The sequence below is a fragment of the Phocoena sinus genome, chromosome 3, assembly GCF_008692025.1.
Source record: "Phocoena sinus isolate mPhoSin1 chromosome 3, mPhoSin1.pri, whole genome shotgun sequence".
In the NCBI taxonomy this organism is placed as follows: domain Eukaryota; kingdom Metazoa; phylum Chordata; class Mammalia; order Artiodactyla; family Phocoenidae; genus Phocoena; species Phocoena sinus.
This window is the reverse complement of record NC_045765.1, coordinates 117,644,365-117,658,808: the sequence shown is the minus strand read 5'-3', so window position 1 is coordinate 117,658,808 and position 14,444 is coordinate 117,644,365. Positions and strand designations below refer to the sequence as shown.

Here is a 14,444-nt window from a genome sequence, read left to right as displayed (position 1 = left end):
GTTTGAACTGCAGGGGTCCGCTTATATGCGTTTTTGGTTTTTTTTTTCAATAAATATGTACTGCGGTGCTGTGTGGTCTGCAGTTGGTTGAATCCGTGGATTCGGGACCACAGCTACATATTACCAACTATAAAGTTACACTTGGGTTTTTGACTGCAAAGAGAGTTGGTGCCCCTAATCCCTGTGTTGGTCAAGCGTCAACTGTATTTCAGTGGCCTCCTAGCCAGTCTCCCTCTTTTCACCCTTTTCTCCTGGAAGGTACTCTTAACAGAGCACCCAGAGTGATCTGGTTAAAATAAGTCATATCATGTCAGACCTTTACTGAAAATTTTCCAGTGGCTTCTCACTCCCAGTAGAAGCCTAAATCTTTCTAATGATTTTTATTTTATTTTTAAAATTTATTTTATTTATTTGTTTATCTTTGGCTGCATTGGGTCTTCATTGCTGCACGCGGGCTTTCTCTAGTTGTGGCGAGCAGAAGCTACTCTTCATTGCAGTGCGCAGGCTTCTTATTGTGGTGTCTTCCCTTGTTGCGGACCACGGGCTCTAGGTGTGTGGGCTTCAGTAGTTGTGGCACGTAGGCTCAGGAGTTGTGGCTCAAGGGCTCTAGAGTACAGGCTCAGTAGTTGTGGCGCAGGGGCTTAGTTGCTCCGCGCATGTGGTATCATCCCGGACCAGGACTCAAACCTGTGTCCCCTGCATTGGCAGGTGGATTCTTAACCACTGCACCACCAGGTAAGTCCCTCTAATGATTTTTAAGCCCTAACGTTTCAGATGGCCTCAATTCTACTACTCACTCTCTCACTCACCCTGCTGCTGCCTCCATTCCTTAACAGTTCTCGAACACGCCAGGCACTCCCACTTTAAGGCTTTTACACGAGCTGTTCCATCTGTGTGGAACACTTACCCCTTATACCTGCCTGGCTTCCTCCCTCATTTCCTTCATTTCTATATTCAGGTGTCATGTTCTCTCTGAAGACTTCCCTCGTCACTCTGTTTAAAATTATAACACCCTGTCCACACTGCACTTCTTATCCTCTTTCTTAACTTGTTCCTTGGCATCCGATATATTTCACTTGCTCTATCTATCATTTGTCACCCCCGCTCCCCCACTGGAATTTAAGCTCCATGAAGGCAAGGATTTCCATTGGCTTTGTTCACTGATACATTTTCAGCAAGCCTGGTGCATGGCAGGCACTTGGTAAATACTTGTTGAGTGATAGATCTCCATTTTACAAAGTAAAACAAAACAAAGCCTTAGGAATTTCTAAATTGTTCAACACTGTAAAGGTGGGATTACCAGCTTTAATTTTGAGACCTTTATAGTGCCAAGTACAATGCCATGTGTCCAGCGAGTCTTCAGTAAATACTCATGAGCAGTTTGAGGGAGAAGATCATTGTGCCTTAAACATAGTAGTTATATTAGCAAATAGTTTCCTTTTTACATACATGTCCAGGTTATTGATTTCATGAAGGAAATCAACAGGTTTGATAAAAAGTGCTTTTTCTATGCTTTATTTTTCAGGTGGATTGAATACCCTGTAAGATACTTTTTGGGTCTTTCCATGGCAACAGCAAGTCACCTTTAAATAATTGGTCTGGAAAGAGTGATGTCCATGGCCATTGCTGTGGCTCTGTGCTGTACTTTCAGGGAATCTTACTTAGCCTTTGGTGATTTTTTTTTCTGAGAATTCAATTTTTTATATCTAGTATCAAGTGTTATACTATTAGAGTGGAAGAAGCAACTCCCGTAACGTGACTTCCCGAGTTAGAAAAGAAAGGGACTCTCCACTCCCTGTGTTTATCAGACTGCTTCTGGGCCATTCCAAAGCAGACTTGAGTTAATGAAAGTGAAGAGTATTTGCTGACCCATCACATTTTGGTATGTCAACTCTTAAATATGTTGATTTAGATATTTGAGGAAAGGACTCTTACTTGGAATGTGTTAGCATCCTGTATTATCAAAATTTGGTCTCATTTTTGGTTTTTTGCGTTTTGTTGTTTATAGGGCTCATAGGTAAATTCAACTTATGTTTTAATCAAGAGCTAAGATTTAAAATTTTGATCACCCTTAAAATCTCATAGAATGATTAGTAGATCCCTGGCTAACATAATTGTTACACATGTTTAAAGTGTACATAATTTATGTTGTCATTTTTATATATCATAATAATTAGATATGATCATGTTGGTTTCCTGAATATGATCATTTGCTACTAAGTGAATAAAACCAGCATCATTGAAAGGATAAATAACTAAGCATAAGTGATAACTTTAATCTCGGCCCCAGGTGTGAACATCACAAATGTTGTCAAATGACGGAAGATCCAGGAATCGGGACAGGCACTACGATGAGGTCCCAAGGGACTCAGACTATCAAGATGGCACCGTAAGAACCTTCCAGACTCTTCACGACAGTGAGCTGGCTGTGAGCGCTGATCCGTTGCCACCACCCCCTCTCCCATTACAGCCACCATTCGGCCCAGAATTCTACTCAGGTGACACAGAGGAACCGGCCGTAGCACCAGATCTCAAGCCTGTAAGGCGCTTTGTCCCTGAGTCCTGGAAGAACTTCTTCAGAGGGAAGAAAAAGGACCCAGAGTGGGATAAGCGGGTGTCAGACATCAGATACATCTCCGATGGAGTGGAGTGTTCACCTCCAGCCTCTCCTGCAAGACCAAACCACTGTTCACCCCCCAACTCCTGCGAAGATCCTCAGGGCGGGTCAGAAGGCAGCTGTCGTTCCCGGAAAGAGGCCGAGGCGATGTTTCCCCAGGATCCCTATGGATCCCTAGGCCGACGCACACACACAGCCCGAACCTACAGTGAGAAGGTGGAGGAGTATCACCTGAGGTATTCCTACATGAAGTCATGGGCAGGCCTGCTGCGGATTCTGGGCGTGGTGGAGCTGCTTCTGGGGGCCGGCGTCTTCGCTTGTGTCACGGCGTACATTCACAAGGACAGCGAGTGGTATAACCTGTTTGGATATTCACAGCCCTATGGCATGGGAGGCGTTGGTGGCCTGGGCAGCATGTATGGGGGCTATTACTATAGTGGTCCCAAAACCGCTTTTGTGCTTGTGGTTGCTGGATTGGCTTGGATCACCACCATTATTATTCTGGTGCTTGGCATGTCCATGTATTATCGGACCATTCTTTTGGACTCAAATTGGTGGCCCCTAACTGAATTTGGAATTAACATCTCCTTGTTTATCTTGTACATGGCCGCAGCCATAGTCTATGTGAATGATACCAACCGAGGTGGACTCTGCTACTATCCATTATTTAACACGCCAGTGAATGCAGCGTTGTGCCGGGTGGAAGGAGGACAGATAGCAGCAATGATCTTCCTCTTTGTCACCATGTTTGTTTATCTCATTGGAGCTTTGGTTTGCCTAAAGTTATGGAGGCACGAGGCAGCTCGAAGACATAGGGAATTCATGGAGCAACAGGAGGTAAGGGATTTCGTGATCTTTGTTCTTCCTTTCTTTACTCCTTAAATATGTATAGTTCTCGAAACAAAGCTGTTGTTGTTTTTAAGGGTCTGAAGTTCAAAAGGCCCCACTCAGCATCTGACATGCTCTGACCAGGATAACCCACTCTGGTGTGTCATTTGTAGAATGTTGCAGGTAGACCCCAGATGTGTAATACAATATATAGTTTGTCGGTTGCAGTATTGTCTGTCTGATACTTAAGGGGAAAACAACTACTGAATTTCTACAAAGAAGAAATGATGATAATACCTGCATAAGATTATATAAAAGCCCTATTAAAAATATTTTTTTGGAATAGCAAAAATGTTAGAGTATGTTCTGCTAACTTCATTATTCCCTGAAATAAGTTGATGTTTTGCTTTCTTCTAAGGAGGAGTGTGTAGTAGAATTTCCTGTGCCTCTGAAAATGTCAGTATTACCTTAAATATTTTCTTAATTTTAAGTCAACTATACCGTGCATTTTTTTCCCCACTTTTCCAAAGACTTCCTAGGTACAATGGCAGATGGTGTATATTGGGCAAAACTATAGCTAAAAATAAAATCCTTCCTTATATACTCAATAACCTACGTATTTACTCACTGACCTATGTATTTTTTAATCATATTCATAACAGCAAAAAACTTGACTAACTTTATAATAGGTACCTTATGTGTTCTATACAGAACCCCATACTCTAGTGTCATAAAATATATTTATCTTACTAGAATTTGACATAGATTCAAGTTGTTTCTAAAAATTTATCTCAGCACTGTAAGCATTTTTTTAAATTAATTTATTTAATTAATTTATTTTTGGCTGCATTGGGTCTTCGTTGCTGCGTGCAGGCTTTCTCTAGTTGAGTTGAGCGGGGGCTACCCTTCGTTGCGGTACGTGCGTGGGCTTCTCATTGCGGTGGCTTCTCTTGTTGTGGCGTGCGGGCTCAGTAGTTGTGGCTCGTGGGCTCTAGAGCGCAGGCTCAGTAGTTGTGGTGCACGGGCTTAGTTGCTCCATGGCATGTGGGATCTTCCTGGACCAGGGCTCAAAGCTGTGTCCCCTGCATTAGCAGGCGGATTCTTAACCACTGCACCACCTATTTTTTTAATTTACATCTGTGTATACAAAGTAAGGAACTTTAAATTCTAATCAGTGTGAAATCCAGATAGTGAAGCACACACTTCCTTATAATTTTATGTAAGTTTATTAACAATGGAGTTCTTAATATCATTTCAAATTCTACATGAATATGACTGTTATCAACAGTACTTTTATTTCTTTTCCTTTTCTCAACAAAAATTTGTTTTTATAAGACTTCACATAATGGTTAATTAAACTTGAGTCACCTATGATTCCTGTTTGTGTGTTGCTGTAACTTCCTAAATGTTAAAATACATAATGGCATATAGCTTTTTTCTATTAATTTTATAATTTAACCATCCCAAACTCTTTAATCGTGCAAGGTAATAGGAACCAAGAATAAATAAAATCTCTAGGTAATTCAGAGCAACTCACATAAGAGTCACCACTATCTCCATATTTCCAACTCTGCTCTCTGCTCCTGATTGACAGGGAATCACAGTTATCCCTCCTCCTCTGGTTCTCCACTGGCCCATCAAAACGTGGCCAAAAGAGTAGGAGGATCATCTGTATGGTAGAGAATCAACATCTGTAAAGTTGAGATTGGGCTATAGATGCAAATGGACAAAAATATTTGCAAAGTAGCTTCACACACCTCTGAAAAGTCATTTTAACTCTTTTTGTTCCAGATAAGTGAGCAATCGTTGCCATCGAAAAGGAAAATGGTAAGAATAAAGCTCACGTTATATTTTATCTCTAGATTTGTTAAATAATTTTCTCTCTTACCTGTTTATCTATAGAGTAGACCATCTGTCTGTAAAAGTGTATCTGTTGCATTAAGTTCATAATACGACTTTCAGCTTTCTTTTCTTTTTTTTTTATTCTTTTTAAAATTTTATTTATTTACATTTTGATTGTGTTGGGTCTTTGTTGCTTGCGTGGGCTTTCTCTAGTTGCGGCGAGTGGGGGCTACTCTTCATGGCGGTATGCAGGCTTCTCATTGCGGTGGCTTCTCTTGTGCAGCATGGGCTCTAGGCACGCTGGCTTCAGTAGTTGTGGTGCGCGGGCTCAGTAGTTGTGGCGCACAGGCTTAGTTGCTCCGCAGCATGTGGGATCCTCCCAGCCCAGGGATCGAACCCATGTCCCCTGCATTGGTAGGTAGATTCTTAATCACTGTACCGCCAGGGAAGTCCCTCAGCTTTTTTCTAATACTAAGAGGACCAAATCAGACAAGGCTATTTGTAGCATCTTTTAATTGTGTTAAATAAAGCTTCTACAAGTGAACCTAGTTGGTTCTCCTTACATATTTAAATTTAATTTAAAAAACTTTTTTATTATTTATTTATTTATTTTTGGCTGCGTTGGGTCTTCGTTGCTGCACACGGGCTTTCTCTAGTTGCGGCGAGCCGGGTCTACTCTTCATTGTGGTGCACGGGCTTCTCATTGCGGTGGCTTCTCTTGTTGCAAAGCACAGGCTCTAGGCACACGGGCTTCAGTAGTTGTGGCACGTGGGTCTAGAGCACAGGCTCAGTAGTTGTGGTGCATGGGCTTAGTTGCTCCGCAGCATGTGGGATCTTCCCAGACCAGGGTTCAAACCCATGTCCCCTGAATTGGCAGGCAGATTCTTAACCACTGCGCCACCAGGGAAGTCCCGAATTTATTTATTTTTAATTTTTTTTATTTTTTGCGGTACGTGGGCCTCTCACTGTTGTAGCCTCTCCCGTTGCGGAGCACAGGCTCTGGACACGCAGGCTCAGCGGCCACGGCTCACGGGCCCAGCCGCTCCGCGGCATGTGAAATCTTCCCGGACCAGGGCACAAACCTGCGTCCCCTGCATCGGCAGGCGGACTCTCAATCATGGCACCACCTATAAATAGCAAATAGGGAATTCCTATTTATTTATTAGGGAAGCCCTATTTATTTATTTTTTAATAAAGGTGATTCTCCCAAATTTTCTTCAGTCTCTTTAAAGTTCTTCCCCATTATTTCCTATTCTTCTCACCTTGCTTTCAGATGCCAAATTTTGTTGTGTCGGGAAAGAAATCCCTATTCCACAATTTACTTAACTGCGTGACAATAGACAAGGTACTTAACCTTCCCAGGCCTTGGTTCCTTCATCCGTAAAATTGGAATAATAATAATTTCTACCTCACAAGATTGCTTGAGAAGATTAACTAAGATGCTGTGGTTATAATTATTTACATATATGTAATAATTTAATGTATTTTAATAATCATAATTTTACCTCATTGAAAAGTTCTTTTTTAAGATATTGGGCATTATTTCTAAGCAAGAAGTTAAGAATTCAGCCTTTGGGTTTGTTTGTTTCTCTGAAAACAGAGTATATTCCCTTGGATCAAAATTCAGAAAGGTCTCTCACACAAAGTCTTCTTTCATCGTGTACCATGGCTTCCCAGTTCTCCTGTGGAGGCAACCAGTGTTACCAGTATCCTGTGTGAGAGATATATACATATATATACACACACACATATATATATTTGCTTTCCTTCCTCTTTTACACAAATGGTAGCATACCATACATGCTGTTATGTCCCTTATTTTTTTCACTTAATATATTTCTAAGGTAGTACATAGAAAATTTCTCCATTTTGGTTTACAACTACGTAAGTGTTGCATTTTATGGATGTACCATAATTTATCGTATATTAACATGTTTCCAGTCTCTCACTATTAAAAACAGTGCCACAGTGAATAACCTTATACATATGAATAAATACTTCCTTCTGTATATGTATTGGGGTGGCCAAAATGTTGTTTGGGTTTTTCCGCAAGATGATACAGAAAAACACAAACGAACTTTTTCACCAACCCAGTACAAGTACACCTGAAATGTAAATTCTGAGAAGTGAATTTCTGGATGAAAAGTGGTGTACATTTTTGTTTTGACGGCTAGATTGCCCAATAGAAATTCTACCAGTTCCCACCCCCAACAGCACTACAGGCTTCCTCACACCCTGACCAACACAGTGTCAGGAAATTTGTTAGCATCTATCAACCTGATAGGTGAAAAATGGTACTAATGTAGTTGTAATTTGCATGTCTCTTATCAGGAGTGAGGTTGAGCATTTTTCATATATATATGTTTGGCATTTTCTTCCTATTAACTGTCTGTTCATATCCTGTCCAGGTTTTTTATTGGTTGCTGATTTGTATAAGTTCTTTTTGGTTAAGTGCATTTGTTTTGAAAATACGTTTGATGAGGTTCTTTTTAACTTTATTCTCTATGTTGTAACATACAAATATTACTTGAAAATGTTTGTTCATGCTGAAATACGGAATTTATTAAGTGGATGACGGCAGCCTATCCAAGCGATCATAATACTTGCTGTCATCATTCATTCATTCATCGAACAACATGTCACAGGCTGTGGGCCAGTGATATGGATACAACAATGGCATTATCTCCATTTTCCAGGGGCTTACAAATCTGGTGAAAAAGAAAAAACACAGATGAAAGATTAGTAGAGTATGAGAGAGAGAGCAAGCCAGCAGGAAGTACAAATTAAACTAACTTGCTTAGAGATTTGTGTTTCTATGACATCTCAGGAAATCAATTTATGAATGATAATGTCTCAAATTCAGCATTATTAAATGCTGAATTAACAGTGGTTTTTATTTTTTATTTTTTTTATTTTGTGGTACGCGGGCCTCTCACTGTTGTGGCCTCTCCCATTGCGGAGCACAGGCTCCGGGCGCGCAGGCTCAGCGGCCATGGCTCACGGGCCCAGCCGCTCCACGGCATGTGGGATCTTCCCGGACTGGGGCACGAACCCGTGTCCCCTGCATCGGCAGGCGGACTCCCAACCACTGCACCACCAGGGAAGCCCTTTTTTTTTTTTTTTTTTCTTTTTTGGCTGTGTTGGGTCTTCATTGCTGTGCTTGGGCTTTCTCCATTTGTGGCAAGCAGGGGTTTAGCGGGTGCACGGGCTTCTCATTGCAGTGGCTTCTCTTGTTGCGGAGCATGGGCTCTAGGCACACATGCTTCAGTAGTTGTGGCACACAGGCTCAGTAATTGTGGCTTACAGGCTCTAGAGTGCAGACCCAGTAGTTGTGACACACAGGCTTAGTTGTTCCATGGCATGTGGGATTTTCCCGGACCAGGGCTCAAACCCGTGTCTCCTGCATTGGCAAGCAGATTCTTAACCACTGCGCCACCAGGGAAGTCCTTAAATGATTTCTGACACGTATGTAAAGTCATCTGAATTACAGTTGAGCTCTACGTGGTTTTCTTGGATATCCATAAATGGTTAGAAATCAAGAGATATCTGACCAGTTCTGCTGACCAGGCATGGGATGAGTGAGGCTGGGATAGCTGGTCTACAGAATACTGAAGAGTTTCTCTCGCACAGTGCAGTGTGGACCTAATGTTACAAACCTCTACAGTTTACTCACTGTTCATAGAATTAGGGCAATACTGCTTTGTGTGTGTGTGTGTGGCATTTTGTTTGTTTGTGGGTTTTTTTGGCTGCACCTTGTGTCATATGGAGCTTCCCTGACTAGGGGTCAAATCCGAGCCCCTGCAGTGGAACCACGGAGTCTTAACCACTGGACTGCCAAGGAAGCCCTTGTTTGTTTTTTTATTGTACTTTGTTTTAACTTCCTGATTCCCTTGTGTTTAATTTGTTTTAAATGTTCATTTATATATTCAACATTTATTGCTTCAAGATACACATTTCAATTAGACTCAGTGACACTAACAATCAGTAAGCTAAATAGATCATCAGTTTTAAGCTGTCTGAAATATACATATCAGGGGACTTCCCTGGTGGCACAGGGGTTAAGAATCTGCCTGCCAATGCAGGGGACATGGGTTTGAGCCCTGGTCCGGGAAGATCCCACATGCTACAGAGCAACTAAGCCCGAGCACCACAACTACTGAGCCTGTGTTCCAGAGCCCACGTGCCACAACTACTGAAGCCCGCGCACCTAGAGCCCGTGCTCCGCAACAAGAGAAGCCAGCACAATGAGAAGCCTGCGCACCGCAACGAAGAGTAGCCCCTGCTCGCCGCAACTACAGAAAGCCTGTGTGCAGCAACGAAGACCCAAGGCAGCCATAAATAAATAAATAAACAAACAAACCAATCAGATATACTTGAAACTGATAAATAGTAGTTGCCTTTAGGAGGGTAACTGGCTAACTGTGAGGGGATAGGTAAAGAGGGAGACTTACTTTCCATTATGTATCCTTTTGGTCCTTTTGAATTCTACGTTATGTCTATACATTACCTATTCAAATTTTTTTAAGTTTTAAAAAAGTTAAGTTAGTAAATGCTCATTTCAAATATTGAGATAAGCAATATAAGGCTGATATTTAAATAATAACACTGCCCTTTGTTTGAAATGTAAGTGCAAATTCCCTAACCTATGGCTGACTTCCACTGTTAGTACAGAGATGTAAGTGAGTTTGACCAAATGGAGAGGGCAGTCTTCTAAACTCAGAGTCATCGTTAAGAATGGCTTTGGCAGGGCTTCCCTGGTGGCACAGTGGTTAAGAGTCCCCCTGCCGATGCAGGGGACACGGGTTCATGTCCCGGTCCGGGAAGATCCCACATGCCGCAGAGCGGCTGGGCCCGTGAGCCATGGCCGCTGAGCCTGCGTGTCCGGAGCCTGTGCTCCGCAACGGGAGAGGCCACAACAGTGAGAGGCCCACGTAAAAAAAAAAAAAAAAAAAAAAAAAAGAATGGCTTTGGCAGATCATTGCCAATACTCTCATTCAAGATTGCCATATTGCTATAACCCATTGGTAAATCCTACTCCCTCAGAGGGACTGACTAGGAAACTTACAAATTTTAGCCTGACCTGGAACGCTGACCTTTGCTACATCACAGCCCAGTAAGAGTTCTAAAATAAAATTCACTGCAGGGAAAAGATCAAGCTTAATCAGACTTGGTTTAGAAGATGGATCTGGATTAGAAGTATTGCTCAGAATGGAAAAGAGGCCTAAAAACATACAGGAAAAAATATATAAGGAGACTCACTTTCTAAAAGTTGACACTCTTGTTGACAGATGATATCAAAATCTGAAGTCAGAATGTTAACATCAGGAGGTATGTTTCGGGACATCTCCAGGGGCACAAGAGAAGAATCTCTTTGCTTTGTGGGGGTTAAAGGTGGTATGCCTTTTGCGGATGTTGACTGCACAGCACCAGGCTGGGTGGGACTGTCTCAGTAAGCTGCAGCGTGGCAGTGACACAGCAGTGGTGGTCATTCTTGGTCAGGGTGGATCTTATGGGCCTTCTGATCAGTCCCTGAGGTGCTGGGACTTACCAAGGGGATTAAGTGCAGGGTAGAGTCAACCTGAAGGGCTTGGCTGAGCTGGAGGAAGTTGCCCCAAATGATGGGGTAGTCTGATACGGCTTCTGCAGGTGGTACGGGATTAGGAAGATCTGCTGGAGAGTTCTAAGTAGGTCTTTTCAGCTGCCCTGGAAGGCTGGTGCCTAGCATGTCCAGGGTGTGTTGCAGCATCTCAGATCCTGAGAGGTCCTGGAATAATCGGGAATAACCTTAGTGGAGTTAGAATCCCCATTCCTAAGACTCTTTGAGAATCATATCAGTCCAGTTAACGTCTGCTCGTTCAAGATATGGGAGCAGAATGCAAAGAGCATCCTTTCAAAGGCCTCTTTTCCTGGGAGATGGGTCACTGTGGATCAACATATTTAAATGTATTCAGAGACAGAGGCAATCTCATGACTTAATTGAGGAATCTCTGTTGGACTTACCAATGGGAACCTTATAGGAAAGGTTGAATCTCCAGCTTCTCATTGGGTATGATTTTCCCCTGCTTCCTTCCCAGCTCTTGGTAGGGAAGAATTTGCAGATGACCACAGGAGGGGCAGTGTAGTGTGGTGAAGAGAAGATAAACTTTGGAATCAGGCAAATTTGAATTTGAGTACTACTAAATCTGTGATTCAGGGGAAATTACTTACCCTCCCTGAACTTAGTTTCCTGTCCCTTGTCTGGAACTATCAGCTAGGCTGTCCCTTCTTGTTTTGTATTTTCACGAACACAATTTTTAAAAAGCAAATAAGGTCATTTAAAAAATAAATAATATGTATAAAGTAAGATCAAACAGAGACAGAAACAAATTCTAATAAGTCCCTACGTGTTGAGTAGATTGCTTTTCTAAACTAGAAAAGTCAAAATCTAATCTGGGTATCAAAAGTAATAGTGTGGGTTTGGCATTGGGGTCTATGCATCATTACATCATACGCTCAAAGGGAAGGAGAATCAGAAATTGGACAAAAGCACCCTGAAACACATGTCTGGCTCTCCCTATTTCTGACTTGACAGCGTAGTCATTCAGCCCATTTTTTAAAAATTAATTAATTTTATTTTTGGCTGCATAGGGTCTTCGTTGCTGCGTGCGGCCTTTCTCTAGTTGCAGCGAGTGGGGGCTACTCTTCCTTGCAGTGCGCGGGCTTGTCATTGCAGTGGCTTCTCTTGTTGCAGAGCACGGGCTCTAGGCGCGCGGGCTTCAGTAGTTGTGGCACATGGGCTCAGTAGTTGTAGCACATGAGCTCAGTAGTTGTGGCACACGGGCTTAGTTGCTCTGCGGCACGTGGGATCTTCCTGGACCAGAGCTTGAACCCGTGTCCCCTGCATTGACAGGCGGATTCTTAACCACTGCACCACCAGGGAAGTCCCATTCAGCCCATTTTTAATTTGAAAACTTAGTAATTATATCCATAGCAGTACTTACCCCATGGCTTAATTACTTTCTCTTGCTTCATAGTAAAGCTTTTCTTATATGTGCTGACAAGGCTAGTTTTTGCTAGGTGCAAAGAAAGGTCATGAAATCTGGGGCCGTTTGTTTGTAATCAGGAGTACTGTTTGAAAGTGGTGTGTCCCAGGGCTGGAGCCCAACTACCTCCTTCCCATGAAAGACCGAAGAGATTTTAATTTTTTGAGTCATATCTAGTTCTAGATTTTTTTTCCCCAGTAGGGTTTTTGCAGTGATGGTCAGTGAGGTTCACCCAAAAAGAGTGAAAGAAAATTTTAAGAGCATAAAAACAGAAAGAAAAAAAAAAAAAAGTAAAGCAGGTGAAATAGTCTGTGTGGAAATATTCTGACTTCTTAGAACTCTCCTTTTATATTAAAAGGTGAATCTTGGAATTAGAGATGGGCAAGTAAGGAAAATGAATAGTTTATGCTTCAAAAAACTTTACCTGAGGGGAGAGAAAACTCATATGAACTCTCCTCCACAACGTGACTACCTGGGTAGAATTCGTGATTTTGACCAGGAAAACCGAGCCTGACGCCTGGGGCTGCTGACTAGGGAGTCAGTGTGCTCCCTGGCCACTCCTCAGGCAGCCGCGGGAGAAACAGATGGTTAAACACTTGGAAGCTAAAAAGGGATGCCGTGAAATGGAAATCCACTTATTTAAGCCAAAAAAGTTTCCCCTAATTTTAATACCATGATGGATTTTCAAGATTAAACATAAAAGAATTCATTAGGATGAAGAAATGGCATCCCGACCAGCGAGGAACAAAGTGGGATAGATACTGACGTCAGAATATGTTTCCTAAAATAGTCTTGTTTGATCTCCTTTCCTCTGGGTTTTCTGCTCCCCACTCATGTTCTTGCTGTTCGGGGCTGATGGCTGGGCGTCCTTTCTGGCCGAGGGGACCTGGTTCCCCTTTCACCCAGCGCCTCGGGTGCAAACTTCCCCTCTTGGTAGCCCTACCCCATGGCAGGTCAGCAGCCTCCACATCTAATCCGACTAATCCACTGATCTGTGGGCTGCGCTATTTGGTGAGTTAACAGCTGGTAGTTTCTAGAATGAGCTAATGTTAAACCAGAACTCAAAGGCAGCCTCAGAGATAGAGAAATCAGGAAACAAAGGATTTTAAAAGCTGACAAGGTAAAGAGCAAGGTTTTTTAAAATCTTGTTTTATATTTTGTTTTCAATGGAGTCAGGTCCCTCCCGAGCAACTCTCAGTTAGCTCAGTGAGTTTAATTCAGCAAGCATGGACTGAAGCCCCAAGGGGTGAGTGGAGGGAGCTTTCTTCTGTGTCATGGGATCAACATGCTCGAGCAGGATGGCTTTGCCCGCCCCCTCCCCATCACAAACTCATTTCTAGCTTTAGGATTGAGCGGTATACATTTAAGTAAACTGTTTCCTCGTGTTGCTCATTTAAAGAATCAACGAGCCACAAAAGTGCTGGCTTGTTTGGTTGGTTGGTTGGGTTTTGGTTTTTAGGTGGTTTTTTTTGGCCGTGCCATGCAGCTTATAGGACCCAGGCCCTCGGCTGTAAGAGCGAGGAGCTGTAACCGCTGGACTGCCAGGGAATTCCTGGAAAAGTGCTGGGTTTTCACTGTGGCTTTTCCACTCAGAGCCTTGAGACCTTGGAGAATTTACTGAACCTTGCTCCTTTATGTGTAACATGGAAACCCCTCTCCTGGCATCCACCAGCCTCACCAATTTGGTTGGTGTTCTGGGTGCTGCCTAGTAGGGACCCCAAGCACTCTTTTCCCAACCCCAAAGCTGCACATCCACCTCGCCCTGCCCGTTCTGGAGTGGGCTCCCCTGGGTCTTCCACTTCCCCGTCCCTCCTGTTGGCTATTTTAGCTCTTTTAAAAAAAAAAAAAAAAAATCTATTTATTTATTTGGCTGCATTGGGTCTTCATTGCCGTGCGCCGGCTTTCTCTAGTTGCAGCGAGCGGGGGCTGTTCTTCTTTGTGGTGCGCAGGCTTCTCATTGCGGTGGCTTCTCTTGCTGCGGAGCACAGGCTCTAGACACGCGGGCTTCAGTAGTTGTGGCATGTGGGCTCAGTAGTTGTGGCACGTGGGCTCAGTAGTTGTGGCACATGGGCTCTAGAGTGTGGGCTTCAGTAGTTGCGGCACGCAGGCTCAGTAGTTGTGGCTCGTGGGCTCCA

The 14,444-nt window shown here is 43.0% G+C and overlaps 1 protein-coding gene across 14 annotated transcripts in view; it reads left to right on the top strand.

The window, feature by feature from the left end:
* MARVELD2 (MARVEL domain containing 2) overlaps nucleotides 1-14,444 on the top strand; it is a 32,679-nt gene that overhangs the window by 1,902 nt on the left and 16,333 nt on the right. For 5 of the 14 annotated variants that reach the window (XM_032628337.1, XM_032628339.1, XM_032628351.1 and 2 more), the window contains 3 exons: nucleotides 1,526-1,882; nucleotides 2,291-3,454; nucleotides 5,237-5,272. In XM_032628337.1, the coding sequence (XP_032484228.1) occupies nucleotides 2,306-3,454; nucleotides 5,237-5,272 (1,185 nt within the window). In that variant the 5' untranslated portion in view covers nucleotides 1,526-1,882; nucleotides 2,291-2,305. The remainder of the gene's footprint in view (nucleotides 1-1,525; nucleotides 1,883-2,290; nucleotides 3,455-5,236; nucleotides 5,273-14,444) is intronic. The other 9 variants (XM_032628341.1, XM_032628338.1, XM_032628340.1 and 6 more) reach the window with 3 other exon arrangements.